The 14553-nt window shown below is 45.1% G+C and overlaps 1 protein-coding gene across 8 annotated transcripts in view; it reads right to left on the bottom strand.

Moving 5' to 3' along the window:
- Positions 1-795: 795 nt before the first annotated feature.
- Positions 796-14553, bottom strand: part of APLP2 (amyloid beta precursor like protein 2) — a 72601-nt gene continuing 58843 nt past the window's right edge. For 2 of the 8 annotated variants that reach the window (XM_005308587.5, XM_005308589.5), the window contains 8 exons: positions 14043-14171; positions 11118-11217; positions 8274-8447; positions 7551-7586; positions 4744-4826; positions 3734-3808; positions 3134-3289; positions 796-2328 (listed from right to left, as the gene is read on the bottom strand). In XM_005308587.5, coding sequence (XP_005308644.2) covers positions 2227-2328; positions 3134-3289; positions 3734-3808; positions 4744-4826; positions 7551-7586; positions 8274-8447; positions 11118-11217; positions 14043-14171 — 855 coding nt within the window. In that variant the 3' untranslated portion in view covers positions 796-2226. The remainder of the gene's footprint in view (positions 2329-3133; positions 3290-3733; positions 3809-4743; positions 4827-7550; positions 7587-8273; positions 8448-11117; positions 11218-14042; positions 14172-14553) is intronic. The other 6 variants (XM_005308588.5, XM_005308590.5, XM_005308591.4 and 3 more) reach the window with 3 other exon arrangements.

Below are 14553 nucleotides of genomic sequence, written 5' to 3' on the forward strand. Positions count from 1 at the left end.
CATCCGGGACCAACTAACACTAAGGGTAAATACTAAACTATTTTACAAAGAAACGTTCATGAGACAAACTGAACTAAGCGAAAGCTATCCAAAGCAGCAGAAGTTCCAGCACCAGCGGCAAGAAGGAACTGAGGGTGGGGAGGAGCTGGTGGCCCCCTTTATTCTGTGCCATGTGGGCGCCACTCCCTAGGGCACCAGAGCCAGTCCCCTACAGATGCTACTAAGGGAAAAAACTTCCAGCACCAGTGCATGTGGCAAGCACACTAACCAAATATGGAATGGACACGAGCAAGCACTCTAAGAAGAAGAGTAGTTCTGGCACTTCTGAGGGAGCATGCCAGCATGAGCCTGTACCCAGGGAATGAATTTGGCATTTCAGAACTAGCTAACTTGGAATGCATTTTGGAAACCAATCTGAACATGAACAGCAGCCATGGCTCAGACATTGGAGCAGTTGGTTTGTTAGACAGCTGCAGCCTGAAAACAGACAGCTGTAGAGTAGTCCTCACTGTTGGTTTACATCGCTTTTGTCCCCTTCCCTCCACAAAGGTTAGCAGGGGCCAAGTGTGCAGTGGATGCTCTTTGTGGTGGAGGGGCGGGGGGAGAATACTTCCCCCTCAATAGCAATGAGCAGCAGTCCTTTCCTTCAAGGACTAACTATGACCTGGAGCTGTAGGTGTGCAAAAAAAAAAAAAAAAAAAAAAAAAAGGGAAAAACTCCCCTGCGCTTTGACAAGGGCAAGGAGGGAAAAGACAAAAGATCCTGAATGCCCATGAATAAAGAAAGGAATTGATCTGGAAGTTAAAGTGTTTATTGATGTGTTTAAACTTTGTACATTCCCCACAGACCACATTAAGGAGTTTGCAGGTTAAGTTAAATCTGTGCATAGTGGGAAGAGACATGGAAGGGCGGGGGGGAAGGAAAACAAAGTCACAGGAAAATAGAAAAAATACACCACAGGTTACCAGAACCTCCAGATTTAAAAAAAGCCATGAGCATTAACATCAACTATACAAGCATTACAAAGACATGATGGTGAATGGAACAACACCCCACTGCTCTCCTCACGGTCTATGCATCCAGTTTTTTGTAAAATAGACAGTATCCATTTCCTCTCTCTCCCCCCCACCCACCCCTAACTTAAAGTAAAATCCCACGTTATTCAGCTCCCCAGATGCTTGATTATTGCAAAGCTTGGGCATTCTCTGAGCATGCACACAACTCCAGAACAGCCCAGCCTCATCAGAAAGAGATGCAGAGCTCCAAAACCTCAATTTAGAGACTACTTACCATGTGGTAGGGGGGGAGGGTGGACTGGAGAAAGTTACAAAGTAGTAGCAACAGGGCACTGCTAATGCCAGATGGGCACTGAAGGAGGCTGGTTAGAGGATCAGAAGGAGGGATTTAAATTCAATATCAAAGACTTCCAACTGTACAGCAAGACTGAATTCAGAAGATAAGGGGAATGTGCAGACTCCAGAACAACCATGTTCTAACATTCCACTAGAATGGCTATAAACAAAGATGCTAGAAGCCTTTTAACTCCTTGCCTCCAGGGAGTCTAGATTCCTAGAAACCACACCGCTATGCCGCAGAAGTGCACAGATCACTGGCAGGCAGCAGGGGATTTTTATAAAGCTGTTCGTTAACAATCTTTTTGAATTGCACCCTTAGTTATGTTCTCACAGCTCCTAACCCTATTTAATCTCTTTGCAACTTCTGGCAAAATTCACTTAAAAAAAAAGGGAATACTGCTTTATATATAAAAGCCAAAATGACCAAAGAGCCACAAGTGTCTCATTTATACAATGTGGCTGGTACAAATGACCTTCAATATACAAGTGGTCTATCGGAAATAAAAATCAACATTTCCCATTTATATATATATAGTGCTTGTATCAGACAAAAACAGAACCGGGGATTTCAGATTAATTTTTTAAAAAAGAAAAACTACATCTCAGTCAAATATCTGCAATAGATCCATTTTTCCCATTTAAGAAGATTTATATATCATATATTGTTATATTATCATTTCTTCACCCATTTAAAAGAATGGAAATTGCAACTCTACAGTAGTAATTATAGTCTTAATGATCCAGGAGTTCTGAATGTAAGATGAAGTCCTCTTGAAGCAACTTGGTCAGTAGTTGATCCAAAACGCTGGACCATTTTGGCCCTCCCTGCCCTGCCCCTTTGCTGGTCAGGGCTGCTGCATTTTCAGAGCCTTTAAATCTGCATCTGCTCCAGGTATTTGTAAGTTGGGTTCTCATAGCCATGGTTCTGCATCTTGTTCAGATGCCGCTCCTCTGGGGTAAGCATTGGGTCAACCTTAAAGAGACCAGACAGTTACCAAAGTCAATGGAGTCCCCACGGCAATTTGCAGGTCTAACTTCTTTGCAACTATGGCTGTTGGGAAGGTGCTAGAACTATAGGTGGCAAGATGTAACAAATGCCATCAGCCACGGGAAGCAGCTTGTTTATTATTCCCTGACAAGTGGTGCGGTAGCTGAAAAATTCAGTTTTCGTTGTTTCAGAACCAGCTGCCTAGCTACCAAGGCCTTCTCTTGCCTGTCCTCTGCTCCGGACTGAGCAGTGGACAGAGAAGGATGTTTCTTTAGGTCACTTAAACAGCATGTTACAAATATGACCCTCATGCCCATGTGAGACAGATCTGAATTTTACATGCTGGGGAAAGAGGTAAAGCAGCCCATCTGCCGCCACGCTAAGTCACCATTACGACTAGGATAAAACCAAGTTGCTGCTGCTTCCCAGCTCCATGCACTGTAACAGTTGCTACATTGTGTGGAGGGTGAATTACTATAGATCAGACCTGTTTAGTCCCTGGCTCAAGATTTAGACTTGACAGCTCATTTAATGCCAAATCCCATCTTCAGCCAGACAAGAACACCGAGTTGAATTCTTGGTGATGAGCGAATACAACTGTTAAGTGTAAGAGTTTACCCAGCATGACACTAATGAAAAAGATACCTGCAGGCTAAGACATAAGCCACAACCCTGTAGGTGCGGAGATGCTTAAATCGGAGGCTATTGCCCACAGGGGTGTGAGCATCACAAGCGAACGCAATGCTAACAGTTCCCCTGCTCAGTTAGTAGAGCAGAAGCGGTGTCTCACCTCCACAATCCCATGGCTGATGCTCCCGTACTGCCTCTTCCTTAGCATCACCAAGCTGATGACTATGACTGTGGCTATGGCAACTGCAATCACCAAGAGACCGATGAGGGCGCTGCTGCTCAAACTGAAGTCCTCACGAAGGGAACTCTCATTATCCTGCAGAGAAAGAGGAGGGGGTGGGAAAGGAGAGACTTAAATGCCACCCTAGGAGGTAGCCACCAATAAGGTCTTAAACCATCTGTGATATGGAGACATGAGTGATTATGCTTGGCAGCCTGAATATTTAACATCTCCCTGCCTGGTAAAAAGGGAATCTAACTCAAACGGTTTCCCACAAGATGCTGACCCACGCTGCTTATGGGTCCCACAAGGCATTTTTAAACAAGTCAGTGTCATCCTCTTTATTGGTAGCTACTTAGAACTGTAGTTCTAGGGAATAAATCAGAGCAATGCCACTCCCTGCAAGGTGTCAGCAGGGTTCCGCCATTCCCAAAACTTTAGCGACGTCTCAGAGTAAGTGGAGACACAAACACCAGACGTTGAAATTGATTTTGGGATTCACTAACGGCTATTCCCTTTTTTGGGTGGCCACATACATACCGGCTCATCCACCAGTCCACCGACTCGCTCTGCATTGAAAATCATTTCCTTCACATCAAGGGTTTCATCAATTACCTGAAAACAGTCACGAAGGCATTTTATACAAGGAGCCAGGAACAACAGGCACAGGATCGCACGGTTGGAGAAGAGACCTTTACTGCACAATGCAGCAGAGTGCTTCTGCTGGGTCAACAGCCACTCAACTCTGCTAGATCCCCACCATCTTCTCACCCTCTCATAAGAAGGGGATAGCCATCAGCCATTTATAGTCACTGTGCCAGCACCACAACATGCAGGAATAGTTACCTGAGGCCAAGCTGAGAATATCTCAAGGGCCTTTGTTCAACTGCAGGCATTTGCTTTGGGCACATCAGCTGTGTTACATAAATCTATCCTCCTGGCTTTAAAATGAATTTAGAAGTCAAACCCCAGTGTTGATTTTACCCAGGTGGCTGCAACTAGAATTCAACTCATTCATTCCACTGAAGATAGAACCAATCCTACCGGTAAACACTGTATCTACTGTGTCCCTGTAACTGTCTTTCAGTTTTAATGTACAGCAAAGCCTGTTAAACCACTGAAAAGGGTCACCAAAACCATCAGCTGTTTAGTAGATGTGGTCTTATAGTAGAGGTGGAGCAGAACAGCACGCAGTACATTTGATGTGGTCTTAAGACAGGCGGCTGCCTAACAAAGGTGGGTCTTCAGCAGGTTTCATTGTCTATCGAAGAGCTCTGGTTTCTATCTAGGGAAGCCATTTCTAAACCAGACACTTCAAGTCATTCTACAACTGGGGATCTGGATCTCCCCCTTCCCTTGTCCTCCCACACTTGCAACACTAAACAGTATTAGGAAACTATGTTAGTCAGAAAACCGCAACTCCCCTGCACCATATGGATAATGAATACACTGACATTCCGTGAGCACGAAAAAGGCATGGAAATAAGCCACTAATGTTAATTAGTCTCCAAGTCAGGTTGTGCTTTAGAAAATACAGGCAGAGGGCTTACCACATTCTCATCCACTTTGTTCTTGCTGTTGATCACTTTCTCTTCAGCCCCGATCAGTCCATCCAGATCAGCTATGCCAGAACCTACGCCAAAAACGTTAAGTATTACGTTAGATGTAGGCAGACGCCACTCATCAGACCTTAGTGGTAACTAGGAAAGATTGCCTACTCTCCGCAGTGCTGTTGCAGCTAGTGAGATTCAGAGCACAGGCTGCCAATTACTAGCCCTTCTTCATGCTATGTTTCGAGGGGGGGGGGGAGCTCGTGCTAAGCTACAGTGAAACGATTTGGGGGTTTCCTGGTTGATGACGACAAATGTGGTGGGTGTGACTGGAGCGGGGAGGATGCACAAAAAAGGTGTTGGAGTGTAAAACCACAACTATTCTGCTATAAAAAAAAGTGATGGCAACAAAGAAAGGGAGTGGAGGAGAACATCGCTGACCATCATGACTCCAGGAAGGCAGAACACACTCTCCTCTCCATGAACAGTGCACAGGGAGCACTTTACACAACAGCATGGTCAGCACCATCTCTGTCAAGATCAAGCACATCAGCAAGTGCCTCAGGAACAGGAGTCGCAAGGTCACCCAGCACAGCTCTGTAACGAGCTGTTGTCCCGTCACTGGCACAGGCCCAAAAGCGATCAATCCCAGAGAAAGGGAGGAGAAAATGATAAGCTAAGTCCTTGTATCAGAATATCACTCATCCATGACTGGGCTGAAATCTAGTGTGGGCTGCAAAGGAGGAGAACATCAATTAACAACAGGCTGCTCTGCATAAACAGTTTGATCCGGAGCTTTTATAAATAGATCAGATCAACAACAGAAAAGGCTGATGCAACACAACCTAGGTCTACAGCTAACAACCTGGGAGATGGCGAGCATCAAATATCGGGGCCTGCCAAACAAGTGTCCTTCACAACACCTATGACAAAGCAAAGGGGACAATGGGGCTGCAAGCCAAACTCAGCTGAGCCTCCAGTTTCAGAGAGGGGCATGTGGGGAAAATATTACATACAGCACTTAATACTTCTAATTAGCTGAACGCACCTCTCTGCAATTGCTGAGCTTGCAGCCTGGCTAATGCATTATATTCGCTGCTGGAGTTGTTGCAAGTTCTCCGAGGGGGAGGAAAGGAGAATTGGCTCCAGGGCAAGCGTTCACCGTGACAGCTTTTATTGCCGGAAAATGCCAAGGAAACTAATGCCTCACTCCAGCAAGGAGCGGCTGGGGTTTTATTGCATCCCTTTCCCCAGATGCTTCTTTGGAGACATTCAGATTCTAGGCACAGCGACAGTCGCCTGTCACTCCCCAGGGCTGCACACGTGGGTCACGTTGCTGTGAAAGTCAATGGTTTAGAGTTTCTGGAGAGACTAACCACGAGTCTTTCTAGAGAAGCATCTGGTCAACCCTGGCCTGTGGCTGCTCTGCCCAATTCTAAGGAGCCAACATAGCAGACCCTAAGCTGGGAATTCTAGTGCTGTGCCCTGTTAAATAGCCCCAGCTTCTTGGAGCTCAGAGATGCAGCTGGTTAGATTATATACATCCCTGGAAAACAGCAGCTTTTTATGGAATATCCTGAAAGAGGGAGAATGTAGGGCCTGATCCTCTGCCACTGAAGTCAGTGGGAGCTTTGCTATTTACTTAAACGGGAAAAGATTGGCCTGTTCTTCGCTTCTTGAAATCCATGTGAAAGTACCATGTCCACAGTCAGTCAGCTGCCAATTGTTCCAGACCACGAATGGAGCTCACTTCGGTTGCAGTTAAATAAATATTCAAAAATGAACCGAGTTGCAGGCCATCCAGCCTTTGGACTACAACAGTAACTTGTGTGTTTACTAAAAACAATTAAAAAAAAAGTTCTCCCCTTTGGAAATTTTGCAGCAAATTTAGAATCAAAAGCAAGTTGAAGCAAACGGGATCACTTCCAGCATGCTACATGAGCACAACTAAATAGCAAAGGTCTTCATACACAAACTTTACTACAAGACTTGCCTTCTCCTAGAGAAAGCACACACAGACTAGTAGACAAGCCACGTCGGATTCTATAGTATTTAACAAATTAAAGCAATTGGTTTAGTGTCAGTTCTCCACCTCCCTTACAGCCCAGTCAATCCCCCTTCAGCCAGAGTCCTTTGCTACACAAATTAAGCAAGAGCTAGCAATGTTGGTACACCTATAAGCAGAAATAGATGAACAGTGAGAACTAGCACAGTACAAAGACATTCTAGATGTTAAAAACGGAAGATGCAAAGGATACTATAAAGCAGAGTAGATGAATGAATCATTTGCCTGCATGGTACTAGGTCCCACTAGATACATGTCCTGTTGGGTATTGTTTGAGTGCCAGAGTGATTCCTCACCCTCTCTCCAGAGTTGCTCACTCCTGTCTTAGTGCTGTCACCAGATAGGAGGGACACTACAGTACACGAAACAGAGTCTGTATTTGGATTTACCTTCCGTGCAGTCAAATTTCTTTGAACCAGTGCTAAACATTTCTCAAAATAAGATGGTGTAAACTGCTACACAATTCCCAGGGGCACTGCTAAACCTAAATTGCTTTGGGGGGGCAAAGTAACTAATTATGCATTCCTAGAATCCCTGGGATAGGCTGGCAGAAGATCACTGATGCAGTCAAACTAACCTGTTTCTTTAGCAAAACAGGGCATGGCTAAGTCAGCCCTGGTCATCTACACAGCGAGAAGGAAGGTGAAAAGAAGGTGAGAAGGTGAAACTAAAAATGAAGCTACCAAACACTGTAAAGGTAGGGGAGTGATGGGAGACACTGAGGGAGCAGCTTAGAACCAACCTTTTTTCATTGGATGGTACAAATCCGGCTGAGGATCTAGCAGGAGGGAAAACAAAAACAAAAATAGCAGAAAAAGGAGATTAAGAGAGAAAGGAAAAAAGGCTTGTGCGTGATTTCTGACGGACCCTGGATAAAGCTTTTATTTTACAGCTTTGTTATAGCTTAGTCTGTTCAAGCATTTTAAAAAATATTAAAAAAGCCACACAAATGCCAGCTGTCAACACCCTTTGATTAAAAAGAATCCCCCATAGCTCTGCAGCAGTTTTTGGCAATACAGTTCAATGTTACACTGGAGCATTTTGGTTAGAGAAAGAATTCCAGAATCAAGCAAAACAAACAAACAAAAACAAAAAAAGCAAAAATTAGCACACCCTGCAAAGGGAAATTAATAGAACTCCGGAAATGGCCAACAGCATCGAAATGAAGGACAAACTAAGATGGCTATTAGGGATTGCCGATTACTAGCTGCACTGGCGCTGTCCCAAACCAGCAGAGCATCTTCTGATGAGATGGACAGCTTAGGACCCTGCTTAGGTTTTACATCATATAGGCAGCTTTGACAGTAGTGCTCTCATGCGTAATTCTGCATTTCTGGGGCAATTGCTTCAGCCCTGAAGGTTCACAGGGGGATAGAGCACACTGTATTGCATGGGCTCTGATGTCAGTTTAAGCTGAACGTGTTCAGGTTCCCTAAAACCAATGCACACTTTTGGCTCTACATACCTTCATTTCCAGGCAAGGCTGGGAAGGTCTTCACCTGGAATGGACGGAAGGGTCTGCCCTCCTGGAGGGGTATCTCTTCGCTTTCCTCAGAGCTGACTCGGACATCCACCTGGGACTCTGAGATGGAGGATGTGAACTGGTCCATGTCAGCACGCTGCTCCTGAAGCAGTTCATCTGTAAGGGTTAACAAGCAGCCAGGGAGAGGAGTAAGAGGAGGAAGAAACTGTTTCCTATACTGCATGCAGTTGCTAGAACTCCTCATTGCTTCCAAGAACAATGTTTGCTCCTCTCAGAATTCAGTGGTGATAGCTGGTAGTCTTTTATAGGGACTGTGACACACAGAGACCCTAGTTTGCAGAGGCTGCAGCATGAATGTCTGCAATGGGAAACTAAGTTGAACCAACCTGAATACTTCCTAGCCTCTCTCAAAGAACGTTTGAATCATCTTCTGTATGGCCAGGGTTTTAGAAAGGCAATAGCTGCCTCCTTGCCCTATAGAAAACTCCTGCTATTTTGGTAATGTGCTGTATAGCAGCAGCGTGCAGCTGGTCCTTAAGGAAGCTACAACCCACCAGAACTAGGATTATAACTCAGCCAGCTAATGTTTGTTCTTTAGACCATGCCAATTTGTGTCCCTTTGTTTCCACACCTTGCATTGCTTAAGATTAGAATTCTCCCACAAGGTCTACCTAGATTTTCATATGGGTACCCATCAGTGTAGTAGCCGAGTGCTTATGGAAGAGTGGTAGACTTTGAATAAAAGGGATCGAGTACAGATAGACTGAGTCAGCTGGGGGAAAAGGAGGGGTGCATGATCCTTTAAATGTAGTTATGGGGCAGTGAGGGAAGCTGGTTTTCCTGTGGGTTGTGAGACTTAAGACTTGTGTCAACTCTGAAGGAGGATCACCATCCTGAGCTATCAATAAAGACACTGGCTAGAGGCGGTAGCACAATCTGAACCAAGAGACGTTTGAGCTAAGGAGTGTATGGTGGGGGTAAATGAGAGAGAGTCTGACACTCCGATATAGGGCAGGGATCTCCTTTTTACCCAGGGGCAGGGAAGAAAGGAGACTTGAGAGTTATTGCAAAATTTTTGTAGACTTCTAGCTTCACAGTTTAAAGCCAAAAGGGACCTTTACAACAGCTGGTCTCCTATATAGCATAAGCCAGAGAATTTTTAACATTCAATGCCTGCATCAGCCAGATCACTTGTGGTTGAACTAGAGAATAGACTCATAACTGGAAAGGACCTCGAGAGGTCATCTAGTCCAGTCCCCTGCACTCATGGCAGGAGTAAGTATTATCTAGACCATCCCTGACAGGTGTTTGTCCAACTTGCTCTTAAAAATCACCAATGATGGAGATTCCACAATCTCCCTGGGCAAGTTATTCCAGTGCTTAAACCACCTGACAGTTAGGAAGTTTTTCCTAATGTCCAATTTAAACCACCCTTGCTACAATTTAAGCCCATTGCTTTTTGTCCTATCCTCAGAGGTTAAGATCAATTGCTCTCCCTCCCCCTTGTAACAACCTTTTATGTACTTGAACTGTTATGTCCCCTCTCAGTCTTCTCCTCCAGACTAAACAAACCCAATTTTTTTTCATCTTCCCTGATAGGTCATGTTTTCTAGACATTTAATCATTTTTGTTGCTCTTCTCTGGACTGCCTCCAATTTGTCCACATCTTTCCTGAAATGTGGCGCCCAGAACGGGACACAATACTCCAGTTGAGGCCTAATCAGCGTGGAATAGAGCAGAAGAATTACTTCTTGTGTCTTGCTTACAATACTCCTGCTAATACATCCCTGAATGATGTTTGCTTTTTTTGCAACAGCGTTACACTGTTGATTCCTATTTAGCTTGTGGATCCACTATGACCCCCAGATTCCTTTCTGCAGTACTCCTTCCTAGGCAGTCACTTCCCAGTTTGTATGTGTGCAACTGATTGTTCCGTCCTAAGTGCAGTACTTTGCATTTGTCCTTATTGAATTTCAGACCATTTCTCCAGTTTGTCCAGATCATTTTGAATTTTAATTCTAACCTCCAAAGCACTTGCCATCCCACCCAGCTTGGTATAGTCCACCAACTTTAGAAGGGTACTCTCTATGCCATTATCTAAATCATTGATGCAAATATTGAACAGAACTGGACCCAGAACCTATCCCTGCAGGACCCAACATATTATGCCCTTCCAGCATTGGTGAACAACTCTCTGGGAATGATTTTCCAACCAGTTATGCATCCACCTTATAGTAGCTCCATCTAGGTTGTATTTCCCTAGTTTATGAGAAGGTCATGCGAGACAGTATCAAAAGCCTTACTAAAGTCAAGATATACCACATCTACTGCTTCCCCCCCCCATCCACAAGGCTTTTTACCCTGTCAAAGAAAGCTATCAGGTTGGTTTGACATGATTTGTTCCTGACAAATCCATGCTGACTGTTACTTATCACCTTATTATCTTCTAGGTGTTTGCAAATTGATTGCTTAATTATTTCCTCCATTATCTTTCCAGGTACAGAAGTTAAACTGACTGGTCTGTAATCCCCTGGGTTGTCCTTATTTTCCTTTTTATAGATGGGCACTATATTTGCCCTTTTCCAGTCTTCTGGAATGTCTCCCGTCTTCCATGACTTTTCAAAGATAATTGCTAATGACTCAGGTATCTCCTCAGTCAGCTCCTTGAGTATTCTAGGAGGCACTTCATCAGGCCCTGGTGATTTGAATCTCTTAGACAATGATCTTTCTGGGGCACACTTTGCCCTAAGAAATGTGGGCTTGGTATTGTGGGGCGGGGGGGAGGGCTGTCCTAATGCATCAACACCAGCATAGAGAGATACTAACCGATCTCATCCTGGATTTCTTCAGCCACATACGGTACCTTGTAGAGCAGAGATAGGCTTTGATTCATCCTCTCCTCAATCACGTGGAGGTGTGTCATCACCTGACAACACAAAAGGGCCAATTTAAGAGCCATTGAAGGTAATACATCTGTAGTATCATTATCTTACAGAAACAGTACCACACCGGATTTGCCCTAAGAGATCAGACTGAGTCCATCGGTCTATCAAGTCAGATATCCCAACTGTGGCACTGGCTTATACCATGCTTCAGAGGAAGGCAGCCTCCACATAAAGCAACAAACAAGCCATATGCACATTGCTGTAGGAAGTGGGATTCCTCCCCAGCCTCTGCTGCAATCAGTTTTTCCCCAGAAGCATACCAATTGATGCTTCTGATATACATTAACTATGGTCAATATTAAATATTGTTTCTTATAACTGCAGACAATAAGTTAATTGAAAACCCTGCCTCTCTTTGGCAGTGGAGACCTCTAAGTGTGCTAAGGTGTACATGGAAGAGCCTCTGTTCCAACAGACTGCACCTGAGTGCAGAGCCAAAGGATGGCGAGAACGTTTGCAAGCCAAACAAAAAGCATGGTTTTGGCAATACAATACTGAGTCTACACACAGCTTCTGGGTAGAACAGGGTCTTGGTCATGCTGCTGCTTTACAAGTCACAAAACTGCCATGGTTTAAACTTTCTTCTAGTGGAATTCTGAGCTCCCCTCATCACCCACATAGTAGATCGATCTATTAGTAAGTGTAAGTTCAGAGACAGCACATGTTGCTCACTAAGCCCAATTTTCAAACAAGGACATGGGGCATTTTATGCACTTCTCAACCCAATACACAGGCCTATATGCAGCAGTTCACTGCCATCATTTGAAAATTGGGTCACATTGTACATAGCCTCAATTCATCCCATTAGCTCATGTTAAATTTAACAGTAACTCCAAACTTCACCTACAGAGGGTGCTACATGATCAGGGATCATGTAGACTAGAGAAACCATTAATATGGACTGCCAAATGTTGAAGAAAATTAATGAGTTGAATGGACCTGGTTTTATAGTCAGAAGTGAACCTGACCTTTAAAAACTAGGATGAAAGCAATTTAATTTTACATGTGGCCACCTGTCAATCAAGCAAATCGACTGAGAAGCTTAAAGTGCATTGAAAAGTAAAGCGAATTGAAATTGAACTGTACCACCCACATTCCTCACATGTCAATTTGTTGACACTGAAGCCTTCAGAATGAATTAAGGGCTGTTTAGGTCTTAGCTTAAGCTTACAGTTCACATACCCCACTGTGGGGCTTTGGCAGCACAAGAACAAAGGAGTCAGGGGGCGTGTATTTGATATACTGGGCTGTCTCCGACAAGGGTACTGGATATTCTTCATTAGGAGACAGCTCCCAGTCCCTGAGTATTTATTTTAGAACCCTGTCTAATATGTGTAAATCAGGGGTGGGCAAACTTTTGGCCCGAGGGCCACATTGGGGTTGCAAAACTGCACGGCTGTGCCTCCCCAAACAGCCTGGCCCCTGCCCCCAACCCAACCAAGCCCCCGCTCCTTGTCCTGACACCCCCCCTACCCCCCCCCCCCAAGAATCCCACGCCTATCCAATTGCCCCGGCTCCCCATCCCCTAACCACCCCCCCCCATCCAACCACCCCCTGCTCCCTGCCCCCTGACTGCCCCCCAGAACCCGCTGCCCCTTATCAACTCCCCCCCCCCCCCATCCCCTTATCATGCCGCTCAGAGAGGCAGGAGCTCTCAGCCGCATGGCCGGCTGGAGCCAGCCACACCGCTAAGAGTGCAGGTGGTGCATCATGCTGAAGCTGGCGGGGGGTGGGGGGAGAGAAGAAACACAGCAAGGGAGAGGCTGGGGACTAGCCTCCCCGGCTGGGAGCTCAGGGGCCAGGCAGGATGGGCCCACAGGCCGGAGTTTGCCCACCTCTGGTTTAAATCAACAGAGAGGGAACAGTTTGAGGCAGAAAGATCTAAAGACAAAAGTTCAGGCTGATTTGAATTGCTGCTGATGAACTCTGAAGTTCATGAAACCAGATAAGGGATAAGCCCCAGTCCTAGTCTCACTCCCAAAGCCCACGCTTCTCTCTGAAATGTTGCCTTGCATTATTACAAATAAAACCTCAGGTTACTATTAGAGACACTAATGAAAGATACTGGTTTCTTTATTTTGTGCCTCTGACAGCGTACTGCGTAGTCAGTATCGCCGTCTCCCCAATGCAGCCTGTTCCCTTTCGTTTGTGTGGGCGTTTCACACAGCATCAGAGGAACAGCAGCATGGTCCAGTGGCTAGGGCACAGGACTGGAGCTCATGAGGCCTGGGTTCCATTTTCAGTTCCATCCTGAACCTCTGGCACATCAGTTTCTCTCTCTGTGCCTGTTTCTCCTCCCCCACCTTGTCTCGTCTAAGCATATGTAAACTTTTTGGAGCAGGGACAGTCTTTTACTATATGCATGTACAGGAACTAGCACAATAGGGTTCTGATCTTGGTTGGGCCTTCAACATTACTCTAACAAATTTTTGAATGTAAAACCACAGAAGTTACTAAGGGCTGAAGGGCAGATATTGTACAAACTACTTAACAGTTGAACTGGCCAGATGTTGTGGATAATGGATGGCTAAACTGTAGACTATTCCAGGGTACTATCTGAACAGGAAGTATTTAACATTCGGGTAGGTGCTAAGGAAAGCTGTAAGGAGAGCATCTTTAGCACCAGCCAGCATACATTCAAAATGGGAAATGAGAGTTCCTCTTCAGTGCACAAAGATGTTAAGCTATTAAGGTATTCATGCTAATTGGCTAACTAGCTGGAGATGGAATAGCTTCTGTGAAAGGCTTTTCTAGAGAGAGTCTCCAAGAGTAACAATGTTCCCTTGACAGAAACATTCTTTTGTACCTGAGATTTCATCTGTGCAGCCTTTTCTGGGTCAACTGCCAGGACATGCTGATAATGGCGGACAGTGTGCAGACGGTCCTTGTTCTCGGCACGGACGTAACGCTTCAGGGCTTGGAGGATGCGGTGGGGCTGCAGAATTTAAGAGTTAAAATTCTATTGGTGGCACAAAACAGGATCCCATCCAACAATTACACTGAAATATAGATCTAAAATTATCTACTCTGTTTTAGTACTGGACAGAACATCTATTCTAATCTCTCAGCTAATCTCCTTTTACGGTAAGTGCATTGGACACAAACAGCTATGCCTGAAGTACGACTGCAGAGAGAACTAAGTGCAGTTTTCTAGACAGTAAGCAGAGCACTTCAGGAGTTTAGATGCTCTGCTGATAGGTCTTTGGTACCAGTTACCATGATTTGGCACAGCATGCTAACCCATGCCCCCACGTTACAGTCTTCCCCACCTCAGCCCATGTGGTCACTGTTCACGTCGCTCTCAAATGCTCCCACAC

The sequence above is a fragment of the Chrysemys picta genome, chromosome 16 (assembly GCF_011386835.1).
Source record: "Chrysemys picta bellii isolate R12L10 chromosome 16, ASM1138683v2, whole genome shotgun sequence".
NCBI lineage: Eukaryota > Metazoa > Chordata > Testudines > Emydidae > Chrysemys > Chrysemys picta.